At 39.6% G+C, this 17,505-nt stretch overlaps 1 protein-coding gene across 4 annotated transcripts in view; it reads left to right on the top strand.

The window, feature by feature from the left end:
- Positions 1-17,505, top strand: part of LOC106879926 (exocyst complex component 4) — a 321,255-nt gene that overhangs the window by 267,116 nt on the left and 36,634 nt on the right. For all 4 annotated transcript variants that reach the window (XR_016244259.1, XR_016244258.1, XM_089362568.1 and 1 more), the window contains 2 exons: positions 7,824-7,874; positions 8,660-8,691. Coding sequence is in view for 2 of the 4 variants with exons in the window: in XM_089362568.1 (XP_089218694.1) it covers positions 7,824-7,874; positions 8,660-8,691 (83 nt within the window). In the remaining 2 variants the exon portion in view is untranslated. The remainder of the gene's footprint in view (positions 1-7,823; positions 7,875-8,659; positions 8,692-17,505) is intronic.

Genomic DNA, 17,505 nt, shown 5'->3' with positions numbered 1-17,505 from the left:
TTTAATGATTCTGCAAAGAAAGAGGCTTGGAGATGCCATTATGAAAGACTGCTGAATGTGGAGAATGAATGGGAGAGAGTCTGCCAAAGGTCGACCCAATTGAGGAACCAGCTACCCGAATCGACAGTACCCTGGTAGATAAAGCAATTAAGGACATGAAGACAGGGAAAGCACCTGGCCCATCAGGAATCACCACTGAGATGCTTAAAATATTGGGCGGTGTGGGTTATGGTCATGTCACCCACATCATAAATCAGGTAGTTCATGAAGGGATCATGCCCAATGACTGGTGTGGCAGCACCATAGTCAACAGCTACAAAGGTAAAGGTGATGCTTTAGATAGAAATAACTACAGGGGTATGAAAGTATTGGATCAGGTGATGAAAGTTATAGAGAGGGTCATAGCCCAACTAATTAGGGAGAGAGTTAGCCTAGATGAGATGTAGAAGCACCACTGATGCTATATTTCTGGTAAGGCAACTGCAGGAGAAATACCTAGCCAAAGATAAACCTTTGGCTTTTGTTGACTTGAAGAAAGCCTTTGACAGGGTCCCCTGATCCCTTATCTGGTGGTCAATGCAGAAACTAGGGATAGACAAATGGTTGGTAAGAGCCATACAAGCCCTGTACAGGGATGCTGTCAGGAAGGTGAGGGTTAGCAATAAGTATAATGAAGAATTCTGGGTAGAAGTAGGGGTTCATCGAGGAGCAGTCTTCAGTCCCCTCTTATTCATCATAGTCCTCCAGGCAATAACAGAGGAATTTGACAGGCTACCCCTGGGAGCTCCTCCATGCTGATAACCTTTCTTTTATAACCAGGTCACGACCAGAACTAGAGATGAAGTTTAGGGTGTGGAAGCAAGGTCTAAAATTGAAAGGCCTTAGAGTTAACCGAGCAAAAACCAAAGTCTTCGTAAGTAGGAAGGCAAACAAATCACAACTCGCTGCTGGATGGCCCTGCTCGATCTGTAAAAAAGATATAGGTAGAAACTCCATAAGATGTACCTGGTGTAAGCTACAGAAACTTAATAGGTGCAGCAATATCAGAGGAAGGTTAACCAAGAAGATAGTTTTTGTGTGTGGCAGATGCACAGGGAAAATAAACACCGAAAATGTACAGAAAACAGATTCCATTATATGCCAGGGGGAAAAAACTAGAAATAGTTGGTAGCTTCTGCTACCTAGGCAACCAAGTCTGTAGTGGGGGTGGATGTTCTGAGAGCGTAGCTGCTAGAATAAGAATAGCCTGGATGAAGTTCAGAGAGCTACTACCTCTACTGGCAACTAAGGGCCTCTCGCTCAGGGTGAAAAGTAGACTGTATGATGCATGTGTGTGAACTGCCATGCTACACAACAGTGAAACATGGGCCATGACTGCTGAGGACATGTGTAGGCTTTAAAACAATTAAGCTAGTTTGATCCACTGGATGTTTAATGTCAGTGTGCATACACAACAGAGTGTAAGCATCTTGAGAGAAAAGTTGGACATAAGAAGCATCAAATGTGGTGTTCAAGGAACCCATGGAAGAGGTAGACTCAGGAAGACATGGGATGAGGTGGTGAAGCATGATCTTTGAACATTGGGCCTCGCAGAGGCAATGACAACAGACTGAGACCTTTGGAGATATTCTGTGACTGAGAAGACCCAGCAAGTAAAGTGAGATCGCAGCCAAGTCAATGCCAGTGTTGCATGACTGGCCCATTTAAAAGTACCCTCGAAGTGTCAGGTGATATGATATGCTTGAGAAGACCTGTTGAGTCAAGTAAAATCGAAATCGTAGCCGTAGCCAGTACCGCCTGACTGGCTTCCATGCACCATCTGAATGATGGTGCACATACAAACATACACGCGCATACCTACAAAACCACTGCGTATATTGCAGTATTATCTGTATTACTATACAGCATAGTCTTCCGTGAGTGTGCACGTACATTCACATCAATTTAATTTTGCTTGTTTCCTTTTTTTATGCACCATCTGAATGTAGCTGATGCCAGTGCCCCTTGACTGGCTCCCATGCCGGTGGCACATAAAAGCACTATCCAAACATGGTTGATGCCAGTGCCCCCTACCTGGTTTCCTTGCTTGTGGCATGTAAAATGCACCATCCGAACGTGGTCAATGCCAGTGCCCCCTGACTGGTTCTCGTGCCGGCGGCACATAAAAAGCACCCACTATACTCTTAGATTGGTTGGCATTAGGAAGGGCATCCAGCTGTAGAAACATTGCCAGATCAGATTGGAGCCTGACGCAGCCCACTGGCTTGCCAGACCTCAGTCAAACTGTCCAACCCATGCCAGCATGGAATGCAGACATTAAACAATGATGATGATGATGATGAAATAAACTCACAAGAAGATATTTATTTTAACCAACCAGAGGTACACCTAGTTCAAACAACAACAACCACAGACCCCAATATTCAATTTATTCATTATAATAAATTAAATTCAAATATCTTATAATTAAAGAAATTATATATAATTAGAACTAAAAGAAGTAAATAAAATATATAATGATTAACTCACTAAATTAAAATAATAGAATTAATAATAATATTTAACTAATATCAATATCTTCAAAATTTACTAAACCAATTAGATTTCCATATTACAGGTTTTTATATTAAACCATTACTTAATTACAATCTTATCCATGGTATTTTCATACAATTTACTTAGTACAAATAATTTGTATATAATGTGACTTCAAACTGCAGGCACAAAGGATTCCAAGAAATAAACCAGTTTGGAAAAGAAAGATCTAGAAGCTTAAGGATCCTTTACATAGTCAGAGGTTTGAGGACTTCCTAACTGAAGCATTTGCTGAGAAATGGGAGGAGTTACAGACTTGCAATTTAGAGAATAACTGGAAGCTCCTATGAGGCAAGTTACTGAGAGCCACGGACCAAATTTGTGGGTGGTGCAAAGTCCCAACCAGACCTAGGGTGACATGTTGGTGGAACAATGTAGTTGATAGGGCCATTAGAGTAAAGAAGCAGGCTTGGAAGGACTGGAAGTGTGGTGGTAGTAAGGAGCTATATCAGGCAGCTAGAAGCAGATATACTTAGCCAGGAGTGAAGCAGAAAGGAAGAAGTTTGCCAATGTTCTGCAGCATGAGGACCAGTGGCTTGAAGTGTTTCGGTTTGCAAGACAGTGTGCCAGGAAAAATTGTGATGTTGTGAGAGGGAAGTATGTTCACATGGATGATGCTTCACTTGCAGTTAGTGATTCTGCAAAGAGAGTGCCACTATGAAAGGCTACTAAATGTAGAGAACTTATGGGAGAAGAAGAGTCTGCCTTGATCCAACAGAGGGACCAACAATCTGAATAGACAGTAGCATTGTAGGCAAAGTTATGAAGGATATGAAGACAGGGAGAGCCCCCAGCCCATCAGGAATAACCACTGAGATACTCAAAATATCTGGCAGTGTGGGTTACAATCTAGTCACCCGTATAGTTAAGCAGGTAGTACATGAAGGAGTCATACCCAATGATTGATGTAGCAGCACCATAGTCAACTGCTACAAAGGCAAAGGTGTTGCCTTAGAAATAATTACAGAGGTATCAAATATTATTGGGTCAGGTGATTAAAGTTACAGAGAGGATCATAGCCCAACTAATTAGGGAGAGAATTAGTCTAGTTTGGTTTTGTGCCAGGTAGAAGCACCACTGATACTATATTTCTGGCAAGGCAGCTGCAGATATACATAGCCAACGATAAACCTCTGTACTTGGCTTTTGTTGACATGGAGAAAGCCTTTGACAGTGTCCCTGATCCCTTATCTGGTGATCAATGTGGAAACTAGGGATAGATGACTAGTTGGTGAGAGCTGTACAGGGATGCAGTCAGGAAGGCGAGGGTTAGCAATGAGTATAGCGATGAATTCAGGGTACAAGTAGGGGTTTGTCAAGGATGAGTCCTAAGCCTCCTCTTAGTTCATAATGCTCCTCCATGTAATAACAGAGGAATTTAAGACAGGCTGACTCTGGGAGCTTCTCTATGCTGATGACCTTACTCTTATAGCTGAATCACTACCAGAGCTAGAGAAGAAATTCCAAGTGTGGAAGAAAGGTCTAGAACCAAAGGACCTTAGAGTTAACCTAGCAAAAACTAAAGTTTTCATTAGTAGGAAGGCAGGCAGATCACAAATGTCTTGCTTGATCTGTAGAAAAAGCGTAGATAGAAATTCCATAAGATATACCCACTGCAAGTTATGGACACATAAGAAGTGCAGCAATATCAAAGGAAGATTAACTGGGAAAATAGTTTTTGTGTGTGGAAGGTGCACAGGTACAATAAACACTAAAACATCAAATACCAGTGGAGTGAGCTAGACATAGTTGGTAGCTTCCATTATCTAAGAAACCAAGTCAATCGCAGAGGTCGATGCTCTGAGAGCATAGCTGTGAGAATAAGAATAAGCTGGACAAAGTTCAGATAGCTCCTATCTTTGTTTCTTTGCTCTACAGTCTTGTTCCACTACCACATTACCCTAGGTCGGGAAGGGACTTTGCACCAGCCACAGATTTGGTCTGTGGTGCTCAGCAAGCTGTCTCGCAAGAATTCCCAGTTACCTTCTATGTCACAAGTCTGTAGCTCCTCCTCCCTCTCATCAAATTTCTCGGTAAAGATATCCCTAAATCTCTGACTATGTGAAGGGTTCTTAAGCTTCCAAGTCCTTCTTTTCCAGATTGGTCTGCTTCTTGGCATCTTTCTGGGCTTAAGTCTAAAGTCACTAATAACTGGTCTATGCTGGTGGGGTACATTCCTCACCAGGCAGGGTCTTTGTATTTAAAAGCAACCATACATCCTGCTGTCTGGTGAGAATGAAATCAATCTGGCTAGCAGAATCACCTGATTGATAGGTTATCAGGTGGCTGGCTTGCTTCCTGAAGTTAGTGTTGTAGATTGATAGGTTATTTGCATCACAGAACTCTAGGAGCCTAGTTCCCACTTTATTTTGGGAGCCAATTCCATGGCCCCCATGTACACCATGGAAGGTACCAGGTTGCCATCCGACATGCCCATTAAAATTTCCAGCCACAAAGATGAGATCATTGTCACTCACCTTTGAGGTAGCCTGCAGAAAAATATCATAAAAGTGATCCTTCTGTTTATTTGGTAGGCACACTTGTAGGGTGTAGACAGAGATAATTGTAGCTATACTATTGTGCAAGACTAGCCTGAGTCTATTGCACACCCTGACTATCTCTATGACCTTATCCACCCATTTCTCTGCAAGAAGTATGCCCATACCCCCTACTCCCAGAAGAGTTTATACCTACTCACTTTATAATTACTGCCATCACTTCAGGATTTTACTTCACAATCCTACAAATAATAGAAGCATCATTCTCTATTTCAGACAGGGTCTATGGATCAATATTCTTCATAGCCACAGGTTTTCATGTCCTCCACATTATTGGATAAACATTCCTTTTAACATGTTTAGTACAAATTATAATAAATCATTTCTCCTCCATTCACTACTCTGAATTTTAAGCTGCAGCTTGATACTGACACTTTTAGATGTCAATTGCTTTATTTCTTCAAAAGGAAAAGGATACAAGACTTGATATGATGTAAGAACATTTTAAACTAGGAAAAGTAATGTCCTTATTCACTAGACCATGTCCGTAGTCAGAAACAAGACATCTGATGACAGTTTGAAATTAAACTGATTGAAACAGTGTGTTTGTTTATATGTATCTTTTTCATCATCATTATTTAATGTCCATGCTAGCATAGGTTGGATGGTTGAACGGGAGCTGGTGAGCCACAGAACTGCACCAATTTCCAGCATATGCTTTGGCATGGTTTCTACAGCTGGATGCTCTTCCTAACACCATCCACTTTGCAGAGTGTACTCGGTGCCTTTTTTTGTGGCACCATCACTCATGAGGCAACTGAGTAACTCATAAGACAAAACCCCTCAAACTGAGTGGGAGTATAGAATTGAGAGAGGTGGCTTTATTCCAGGTGTTGAAAGTATGATAAAGGGACTGGAACAAGTATCTTGTTGTACAGGAGATACATGGCTTCCCCAGATGGAAAGAGAAAAAGAGGTGGTGAGGATATTTCTTCAGAGTACAAGGTGAATATAAGAGAAAGAACAAGGATAGCAGATCAGAAGTGACAGTGGGTAGATAAGTTTGCAAAAGTGTGACAGGTGGTTATAGATGGGGATAGAGGTGGGCGCAGTGAATGGGATATACAGGTTGAGGCGCGGTCACTGGTGAATATCTATTTGTGGGGGATGTGAAGGGAATAGGAGTGGATCAGGGAAGAGGAAGGATAAGTGACAGTAATAGGTAAGCAATGTCAAGTGTAAGAGATTAAAAGGTATCAGTGCCATAGTTAAAAGAACAATGGAGATATGGGTGTTAGAAAATAAGTTGTGGAGGAAGACTTGACAAGACTTCATTTTTGCTGGGATGGACAGGGATTCTCAAGCATAGCATATCATTAATCATCTTTCTCATCTCCAACATTTCACTATTTCATCTCACTACGTCTTCCACATGTTCGGTCCACATTTAGCAACTGGCAGTTCTTTATGCAGCTGTCCTCATCTATTGAAATTACATGACCATACCAATGCAGTCTTCTCTCTTGCACACCACATCTGATACCTCTTATGTCCACTTTTTCCCTCAACACATTTGTACTTTGTGGTACATGCAGTTGAACATACAGTGGAGCATGCTGGCTTCATTTCTTTTCTTGTTTTTGCATGACCTCTGCATCTTTGGCCCAAATTTCACAACCATGTATCATTGCTGTTTACACACAAGCATCATAGAGTCTACCATTCACTCTGAGAGAGATTTCTTTTGTTACCATTTCTTTTAATATGTGTAGTATGAATTATAATAAATCATTTCTCCTCCACTAAGCACTTTGAATTTGAAGTTAATAATTCTCTGAACTTTCTCCAGCCAGTTCTTATTTTAGCAATTATTCTATGACTCCATTACACCTCTTATGTTGTCCACAGTTTGCACTGACTACACAATTATGGAATTTCTGTCTACACCTTTTCTACATATCAGGCAGGGTCATTTACCTGAAGGGGTCAGAGTTTGTATCCTGTCTATTTTCTTGTTTGCTAGAATTTTGGTCTTTGCTGAATTAACTTTAAGCTTTTGAATTAACTTTAGTTTTTGCTTTCACATCTGGTTGCATTGTATAATACTGAGCATACATATTAATGCAAACATGTTCACATAATATCTTACCTACTGAAATATTTATTATATGAAGAAGGTTGCAAAACAGCTATAATCATGGAAGTCATGTAGTTAAATAAATCTGTCTTCACCCTCATATCTCCTGACTAAAGCTATATATATATATATACACACACACACACACACACACACACACATATTGCTAATATACACTCTAAAGATATCTAAATATACTATCTAAACAAGGATCTTACTGGCAGCAGGTATTTTGTTTGGTTCAAGATAAGACATGACAGTTGTTTAGGTTTTGGGTAACTCGAAAATCAGTAGTTGTCTGTCTATATGTTATTTGTGCATGCATGTGTGTGTGTGTGTGTGTGTGTGTGTGTGTATATGTATGTATGCATGCATGCATGTACATGTGTGTATGTGTCTGTATAAGTATCTGTGTGTTTATGTCTGTCTGAATGTTATGTCTGTCTCTATGTATGAATGTCTTTGTGTTTCTATCTGGCATTTTTCTATCTGTTGGTATCTGTCTCTTAGTCTGTTTTGTGTATATAGGCCAAACAGGTAGACAGGGACAAAATGAGAGAAAAATATGGTAACAAGTTTTATTCTCCTTACAGGAATGGTTTGCTCACTGTCGGACACCATCCACCCAAACAAACAATGACCCAGTGAGTAATTTGATACAGCACTATATTTATCTTACTTTATTTTTCGTTACATCATTTCCACAAATGAGACACAAAAGTTGTGAGGTCAAGATTCAATCAAGTAGTCATGCATTCAGTTCTGACTACTTGATATTGTGTTGTGCCTTAAAGCAAAGTTTGAAGCTTTGCTTTCTCTGGTTTGCCTGACTGAACAAAAATAAGTTCTATTGCAGTCAAGAGGTTATTAGTATTAATGCTCTAGTTATTAAACCATCACACCAATGTTAGTAGTGAAAAATGGACATGAAAACAATTTATAGAAAAAATAGACCAATGTGATAACTTTTTGCTCATCTTTATAAATGTAGCAGCCTAATAAACTCACTACTGCCTCTAAAACAAGAAGTTCATGTCAGTATGGGAGTTTATGTATAGTTTCTCAGGCATCTTTTAACAAACTCACTGCTGTTTTTTAAAACAATGAGTACATGAGACAGTGAGAGAAAGCTTCTATGTAGCATGCAAATCTTCAAACTCCCTTCTGTATTTAAAATAGGGCTGCATATCTTAAATCTTATATTGTGAGAACAAGATGACCAAGTCTAGAAAAACACTGACCAGGTCCTTTGTTCCAGCAAGTAACATAGTACCATACATCAAGTTACTTGCTAGACAACACTGAACTTTTTTTCATATTCCACCAGTTTCATCATAACAGAATTCTACCCATACATGCAGGTTTACCCACATTTAACTGCCTTTGTACTCTTATTCAAATGTTGGTTGACAGCATTTCTCTTTTGCAGAACATTCCGCCAGTGTCTGAGAAAACCCTGTCGTAAGTATTTGGTGTGGAGGAAAGAAGAGACCAAATAATGTGAAATAACAACTATCTCTCCCATCCTCCCTTTCTGTCCCTCCCTCTCTCCTCACTTCCCTCCCTATCACTTCTTCCTTCTCCCTCTTCCCTCTCCTTCCCACTTTCTATTATTCTGATAGATCCACAACACTAATTTTTGCTCTTCAGATTTAATAGCTATTATGGTAATGGCCATGCTGGGGTACCACTTTCAGTATTATGGGGTGAATTTTGTTTCTGTTTTTTATTAGCGTTTGATATTGCCGATTGCTATCTATATATATAAAGATGAGAATGTGTGTCTGTGTGTCTGTCTGTGTGAATCCCTAAAACTTGAGAACTACACAACCAATTTCATTCAAATTTTACACATGCCTTACTTAGGGTCCAGGTAGTGTTTTAGGCCAAAAATTTTTTTATTTCTTGCCTAGTGTAAGCCCAGTGCAATATCACATCCCCACTATTGCAGTATTACGTGTCAAAAGTGAAACAATAACATCTCTCTATTCTAATGTCAGACAGTTTCACTTTAATACTGAAACTATTAAAGTGAAACTTATCTCACATATATACAGGCATACATACATAAATGCGATCGACAAACTTTTATTCCCTACAAACTGAATTTTTAAAAAATCTTTTTTCACACATTTACTTACTACCATATATATATATATATATATACACGGAGAATACACACTCATACATACATACATACACATACATACAAATAAACACATACATACAAATACCTGTCCATCTTTTTCAAATACGATCGACTCTTTATTAAAACACATTTACTTTTCCCTACAAACTGAGGTTTTCCAATACAAACTGTGAGTTTTTGGAAAATCTTTTCTCACACATTTACTTGCTACCATATATATACACAGAGAATACACACTCATACATACATACATACGTACAAATACACCCATACATACAAATAAACACATACATACAAATACCTGTCAGTCTTTTCCTAATACGATCAACAGTCAAACATTCCCTACAAACTGTGAGTTTCTTGAAAATCTTTTTTAAAACACATTTACTTACGACCATATATATATATATATATATATATATATATATATATATATATATATATATATACATACACATAATACACACTAATACATACATACATACAAATACACACATACATACTAATACCTGTCAGTTTATTTATTTATTTGCTGTTTCTTATCACCTTTTCCCCCTTCAATTTTACACATACTTTCCAAGACAATTTCTCTGTACTTTTACCCTTTCTTTTGGACATTCAATGCCACCGAAAAAGAGAAGTCGCCTCAGTCGCCATACCGTCTCAGCACTGGCACTAAAGGTGATTAGAGTAAACGAGTCCTCTGACCAAACTGCTTTTACACTTTCACAGAGCGCCTTACATGCAGTGCAATGCTGAGCTGCAGGAAGTTTCCAATAGCGCACCATACGCTTAGCCAACATGGCTTCATACGATGCTGCTTCCAGGGTTACAGAGGACCTGGAACAAAGGGCGACTTGCCTGGCTAGAAACGCTGCTGCTAATGCTGCTTCCAGGGATTCAGAGGGCCAGGAACAAAGGGCCACTCGACTAGCTAGAAACGCTGCGGCTACTGCTAATTCCAGCCCTTCCGAACGTTTGCAACAATGGACGACTTGCCTTCTTAGGAACGCTGTGGCTATGACTGCTTCCATAGTTTCTGAAGATGCAGATGGGCGGTCCATTATCATTTGCAAATGTGCCTTCTACTACTGCTGTGAGACCTTCACACGACCAGCACCAGCTACATTCTACATTGCAGCAAAACAGTCAACGGCAGCCATTACTGGCACCTACGGGCTTTCAAGTTTGAGCCAAACTTTAATAATAGCATCCGCACTGACATAAATATAGGGGAAATGTGCTTCAATTGCCAATTCTGCAATGCTAAAAAGTGGGCTGGGGAGACACCTGAAATGTGCTGCTTAAACGGTAGGGTCAGCTTGCTCCCTCTTCCAGAACCGCCACAGCCTTTGAAGGAACTACTAACTGCTTCTACCTCAAGGTCATCAAAATTCCTTCAAATCATCAGAAATTACAATTGTGCATTTCACATGACTTCTTTCAGAGCTAACGTCACAGACACTGGTTGGCTGCCTACTTTCAAGGTCCAGGGACAGGTGTACCATCTTATTGGGTTACCCCAGCCACTACAAAATTGCAAGCCTTTGTTCCTCCAAGTTTACTTCATTTCCAACTACAGTAGGCAACTTGATGTGACACTTTTGACAGGGACGTTCTACTCAATCTACAAAACATGCTTCATGAGCACAACAGCTATATTCGCAGTTTCAAATATGCCTTGCAAACAGCCCCTTCACCAAACTTCACCATTGTCATTGATGCTGACAAAAGACCTTCTGGGGAGCATGCACGCCGTTATAATGCTTCTTTGTGCAATGAAGTGGCTGTACTTCTCCATGGTGAACAGCACAATAAGCGAGACATACTTATTCATAGCTGTGACAGTTGTCTTCAACTAGAGCTGATACAGTATGTGCGTGTCTTAAGTCATTTACATTGTGGCCCCTGCTGAAGACTCTGAAACTCAACACTAACATGCATACTCATATGCAAGGTGACATAGCATCAGCAGAATTTTCTAACACTCTCCTTGCACTTGGCGAAGGCGAAACTCCCTGCGATGAAAAGGGTAATGTTGCCATCGATTCACTTTGTAACATTGTTAATACGCCTTCTGATCTCACGGATGCAGTGTTCCCAAGATCACCAAGCAAATTATCAGAATATGGATTGGATTGGCCAAAGGGCTATTCTGGCCCTGAAGAATAAAACTGTTAACCATATTAATGATCAAATGTTAAAACTCATTCTTGGGGATTGCTATATATATATGTCTATCAATAGAACTCCTGACCCCGAGGACATCATCAACTATCCAATAGAGGTACTAAATTCCTTTGATCCCCCTGGACTACCCCCACACAATCTGAAACTTAAACTTGGTGCCCCTATAATGCTCATTCGAAATTTGGTTCCGCTGACATATTGCAATGGGACACGTTTGATCGTTAAGTCCTTACCTCCCGATCTAATCGAGGCCACAATAATCACAGGGTGCGGTCGAGGCAACGTTGTGCTCATATCGAGGATGCATCTTTTCCCATTAGGAGCAGACCTACCTTTCACATTTCAGAGGTCCCAGTTTCCAGCCAGGCCATGCTTCGCAATGTCAATTAAAAAAGCACAGGGGCAAATGCTGTCTGTCACGGGAATACATTTGGGGGAGCCATGTTTCTCTCATGGTCAGCTTTATGTTGGCTGCTCGCGTGATGCTTTTGCATTCGTTCCACAAGGAAAAACAAAAAACATTGTGTACAAGGAGGTTTTATAGGATTACTTCGCTTCCTAATTTTATAACTTTTTCTAATTAAAAAAAATTTTTTGCCTTTTCGTCAGTAATTTTTAAGTAGGTGTAGGTTAATATTCATTGCAGTGCAATTGACACTCCCAACCATCAGCTGTGTTTGTATACACACACACACATGCATATATATGCATTTATGTAAGTATCCTGAGAGAAAAGTTGGGCATAAGAAGCATCAGATGTAGTGTGCAAGAGAGATGACTGCACTGGTATGGTCGTGTGATGCGTATGGATGAGGACAGCTGTGTGAAGAAGTATCACACTCTAACGGTGGAGTGGTAGGCCCAGGAAGACATGGGACAAGGTGGTGAAGCATGATCTTCAAATGTTGGGTCTCACAAGAAGCAATGACAAGCGACTGAGACCTTTGGCGGTATGCTATGCTTGAGAAGACCCGTCAAGCCAACTGAGATCATAGTCATGACCAATGTCAGTGTCACGTAACTGGCCTGTTAAATGCACCCTTCAAGTATGCAATGCTTGTGAGGACCTGTCGAGCCAAGCATCCTTCAAATGTTGGGCTATATACTGTACTTGTGAAGACCTGTCGAGAAAAATGAAATTGTAGTCATATCCGATACTAGTGCCATCTGATTGGAACGTAAAAAGGACCATTCAAGTATTGGGCCTCATGGAGACAGTGACAGGTGACCAAAACCTTTGGCAATATACTGTGCTTGTGTAGACCTGTCAAGTCAAGTAAGACCATAGCCATGGCCGATGCTGTTGTCAGGTTAATGGCACCCATGCCAGTGACACATAAAAAGCACCCACTACACTTTCAGAGTGGTTGGCGTTAGGAAGGACGTCCAGCTGTAGAAACTCTGCCAAATCAGATTGGAACCTGGTACAGCTGCCCGGCTTACTAGTTTTCAGTCAAACCATCCAACTCATGCCAGCATGGAAAGCAGACATTAAATGATGATGATGATTTATAGATATACTAGCAATATAACCAGACGTCCAGGTGTGACTTATTACGCCATCTACGATAAGTCTTGCTAGGTGAAAATCAACTAAAAAAGAAAGCCTTACAATGAAAAAACCCTTATGTAAATATGTTCATAATTCAAAAGACGATGAAATTAATAGGGAAAGTCTGAAGGCTGTTTTGCGTAACATTATTAAGCGTACGTAAATTTCATCCGTCTAATTGGCTATAGAAATGCTTGTGCAAAACAACTTTTTGCGCTGCCCTGATTATAAATGGCAGGGTAATCCCTTTTCACAGGAGCTAGGACGGCAATTTGTAATGAAGCAATTGCTGGTGATCTGTTGCTACACAGTTCTGCCAGAATTGTATCAGATTGGGCAGAAGATGTTGATGCACCATTTTGCATTATGTTCAAAGTAGCTTCTGGAATGTGTTGAATTGATGCAGTCTGTTGCTGTCTTTTTAAACCGGTTGCTTTCTTTCCCCAGCAAGTTGTCTTGTTTGGAGGCATAATCTATGTACATATTAAAGAGAACAACAAAAGTTATAACAGTTGGCAGGGTCGGTAGTTTTCACATTTCGGTAATTTTTCAGATTAACACCCTCACGATTACGTAACCGTAATCCTTAGACCCTAACCCTGACCCTAAAACCGTAACCATAACACTAACCCTCATTGTAACCCTAACCCTAACTGTAACCCTAAAACTCTAACCCTGACCCAAAAACCCTAACCCTAACACCCGAGTGAAAATCGTTTGGGTATTAATCTGAAAAATTACCCACATTTGTAATGAAGTTCACTGATTTGCAATGTGTTGTCCATAAGCTCCATAGTTTGTATATTTACAAAACATTGACGAACATGAGTTATCTTGTAGTGAATGCTTGTGTGTACGTGCGTGTGTATGCGTTTGAGAGAGCGAGAGAGAAGAGGGAGAGAGGGGGGAGAAAGGAATAGAGAAAGATAGGAAGGGAGAACGGAAAACAGTTATAAAATAGCAATGCGTGCGCATGTTTATATAAGAAACACACGAAAGCTAAATCTTATATCTATAATGTTGATGTGTGTATGTGTATGTTGTCACAGATCACGTATGTGTGGTTGTGTGTTTTTACATTTCTATATTATGAAAAATATGTTAGAGGTAGAGGGATAGAAGAAAGCTATTAAATGGGAGAGAGGAAGAAGAACGAAGTAAGAATGAAAAGGTAGAAGGAAGAAATAGTCTTAAAGCAAGTTAATCTATGACTGTGTGTATCACTTTCTCTCTCTCTCTTTTACTCTTACTCTGTATATTATATGTCGAGCGCGTGATCAATGTGTAAGAATGCCGGTACAGGTAGAAGGGAAAAAATATAGAAGTTGCTAGAAACAACAGCCTAATCACCCTTAAATCACACAAAGTAAACGGAATTTTAAAAATCTAATTACTGCACTGGAAAGTTCACATCGAGAAAATTCCATTGATGTAAAAATTTGTACGAAAAAGTGGAAAATGTGGATTTCTATAAACTTTTAAAAAGGCTTCACACAGATACAGAACTTCAGCATTATATATTAAGATGGGCAACACACACACACACACTAAGTAAAAAAGAATGATAGGTATTTGTATGTATGTGTGTATTAATGTGCATTCTGTGTGTATATATATATGGTCATAAGTAAATGCGTTTGTAAGGAATAAATGTTTGACTGTCAATCGTATTTGGAAGAGACTGACAGGTATTTGTATGTATGTGTTTATTTGTATGTATGTGTGTATTTGTACGTATGTATGTATGAGTGTGTATTCAAAAACATCTATATTTACACTTTAAAGTTGGTTTTCACACTCAACCCTGTTCTACAGAATCAGTGTAGCGACGGGAGGTTTGTACCCATCTCTACGTTCTGAGTTCAAATTCCACTGAAGTCAACTTTGCCTTTCATCCTTTCGGGGTCTAAAAAATAAGTACCAGTTGGACACGGGTTGATATAATCAACTATTCTCCACCTACCCGAAGCCGCCCTTGGGGGAAAAATTTAAAATAATAATAATAATAATAATAATAATAATGACATCTGCTGATCAAACTCCCAACCCACAACTAAGTCTTAAGTGTATATATATTTGGGCAACACACACACACACACACTAAATAAAAAAATGTTAGTAAGTAAAAGTGTTTTAAAAAAGATTGTTAAATTTTCAGATTAACACTCGCACGATTTTCACAACAGTGTTAGAGTTGGGGTTTTAGGGTTAGGTAGGTAATCATGCAGGTGTTAATCTCAAGATTTACGAAAAGATTTTCCAAAAAACTCACAGTTTGTTGGGAATAAATGTTTGTCGATCGTATTTGAAAAAGATGTGTGACTATTTTTTTCTTTTGTTATCATGGTGAAGGATGAGTTAGAATGAGGTATGTATATATGTCTGTAGTATTAAAATGAAACCATTAAAGTGAAACTGTCATTACAGTATCGAAATGTGATTGTTTCAGTTTTGATACTGAAATAGTTTTCTTTTACTGTCAGTGTTTCTCCTTCCTTTCTTTTTGTATTTGTTGTTGGATTGTTCGTAAAGGTTTATAAGAGAAAGTAGGAGTTGAAAGGATTTGTATTAGAAAGAAGAAATTTTGATTTTATTAGGGAGAAAATGTTTACTTGTGTAGTTTTATGGATTTTATTCATTATTAGGAATTTCTTTGAGTGAAAAAATGACGCAGTGACCTAACAAATTGTATTTAGAATATTAATTGTGATTCTTTAATCCAAGAAATTTGGAATTGTGTAAATGTATGAATTTCAAACATACACACACACACAGAAAATCTGCCTTTTATAGATAAGATATACATATATACAAATACATATATATATATATATATATATATATATATATATATGTATATTTGATTAATGAGAGAGATGGAAGATATGAGAATGTTTTATTAATCACTACAATTGTTTTGACCCATCTAGCATCATCATCATCATCATCCAGTGTTTTAAATCTGGGTTTTGTCCCTATTTTATGAGAGTGGCTGGATCTACCTCAATGTCAAAGCAACCGTCCTCACGCCATCTTACCCGATTCTGGGCGTCCTCCTTTTTCAAACCAATCCACCCAGTCTCCTCCTCCACCTGTCCCCTCCACCTGTCCCCTCCACCTTTTCCTTGGTCTACCTCGCTTTCGCACTCCATTTACCTCAAATGCAATCACCCTCCTCAAAACATGCTCTTCATCCTTCCTCAATGCATACCCATACCATTTCACTCCATTCGCCCTTGCCAACCATTCCACTGATTTCTCCAACCTCAACATTCCCATCAAATCCTTAGTCCTCCTCTTATCAAACAGCTTCATCCCACACATTTCTCTCACCACTGCTCTCTCAGTCCTTCTCAAAATTACCATCTCTCTCTCCCTCAGATACCATGTCTCACTCCCATACAGCATTGCAGCTCTCACACAACTCTTATAGACCCTTCCTATCATCTTTAATGAGAACCTTTTCCCATATAACAACGCTCCATATTCCCTGAACTTCACCCAGCCAAGTTTTGCTCTTGCTGTCACAGCTGCTTCACATCCACCACTTACATCCACCCTATCTCCCAAATAACAAAACCCTCTCACTGTTTCCACTTCGTCACATAGCATTTCCACTGGTTCTGCCAGCCTTCCAGCTCCTTTCTCACACCTTCCACAAACAAACTCTTTCGCCAGTCTTGGGGTCACTTTCTTCATTTTCGTACATCTACCATGAATCCATTTCTCAGATCTCGTACACACCACCACATTTGCCATTACCCTCCTCCCACACATACCACATAGATCCACCTTACTAACACTTTTCCTTCCACCCCGCTCATCATCATCTTTGTTTACCTTCAAACACTTGCTTTCAAACATATCCTTCCATTTCCAAAACTTCTCCCTCAATCCCTCTATCTCTCACTCATCAGAACAAAGTCATCCACATACAGTATTTCCTCTATCAGTCGTTCTCTTGCACTCTCCATCACCACATCAACCACTATTGCAAACAACAACGGTAACAACACAGATCCCTGATGCACACCAACTTTCACCGCAAACTCCTCCGACAGCTCTGATCCAATTCTAACTTTTGTCTTTATCCCCTCATACAAACTCATCACTGCCTTCAATACACCTCTCTTCCTCAATGCCCACTCAATCACCTTCCTTGGAACCCTATCAAATGCCTTCTCCAGATCAACAAAGCACATGTACAACTCCTTCTCCTTATCTCAATATTCCTCTTGCAATCTCCTTACAATGAACACTGCATCTATTGACCCCCGACCTGGCATAAAACCAAATTGCATCGCATACACATCCACCTGCTTCCAAATTCTCCTTTCCACTACCTTCATTTCATGCGCCAATAACTTCACTCCCCTATAAGCCC

Source organism: Octopus bimaculoides, chromosome 14 (genome assembly GCF_046866305.1).
Source record: "Octopus bimaculoides isolate indiv1 chromosome 14, ASM4686630v1, whole genome shotgun sequence".
NCBI lineage: Eukaryota > Metazoa > Mollusca > Cephalopoda > Octopoda > Octopodidae > Octopus > Octopus bimaculoides.
The sequence above is the reverse complement of the archived record's forward strand: the minus strand, read 5'-3'. Positions and strand labels throughout refer to the sequence as shown.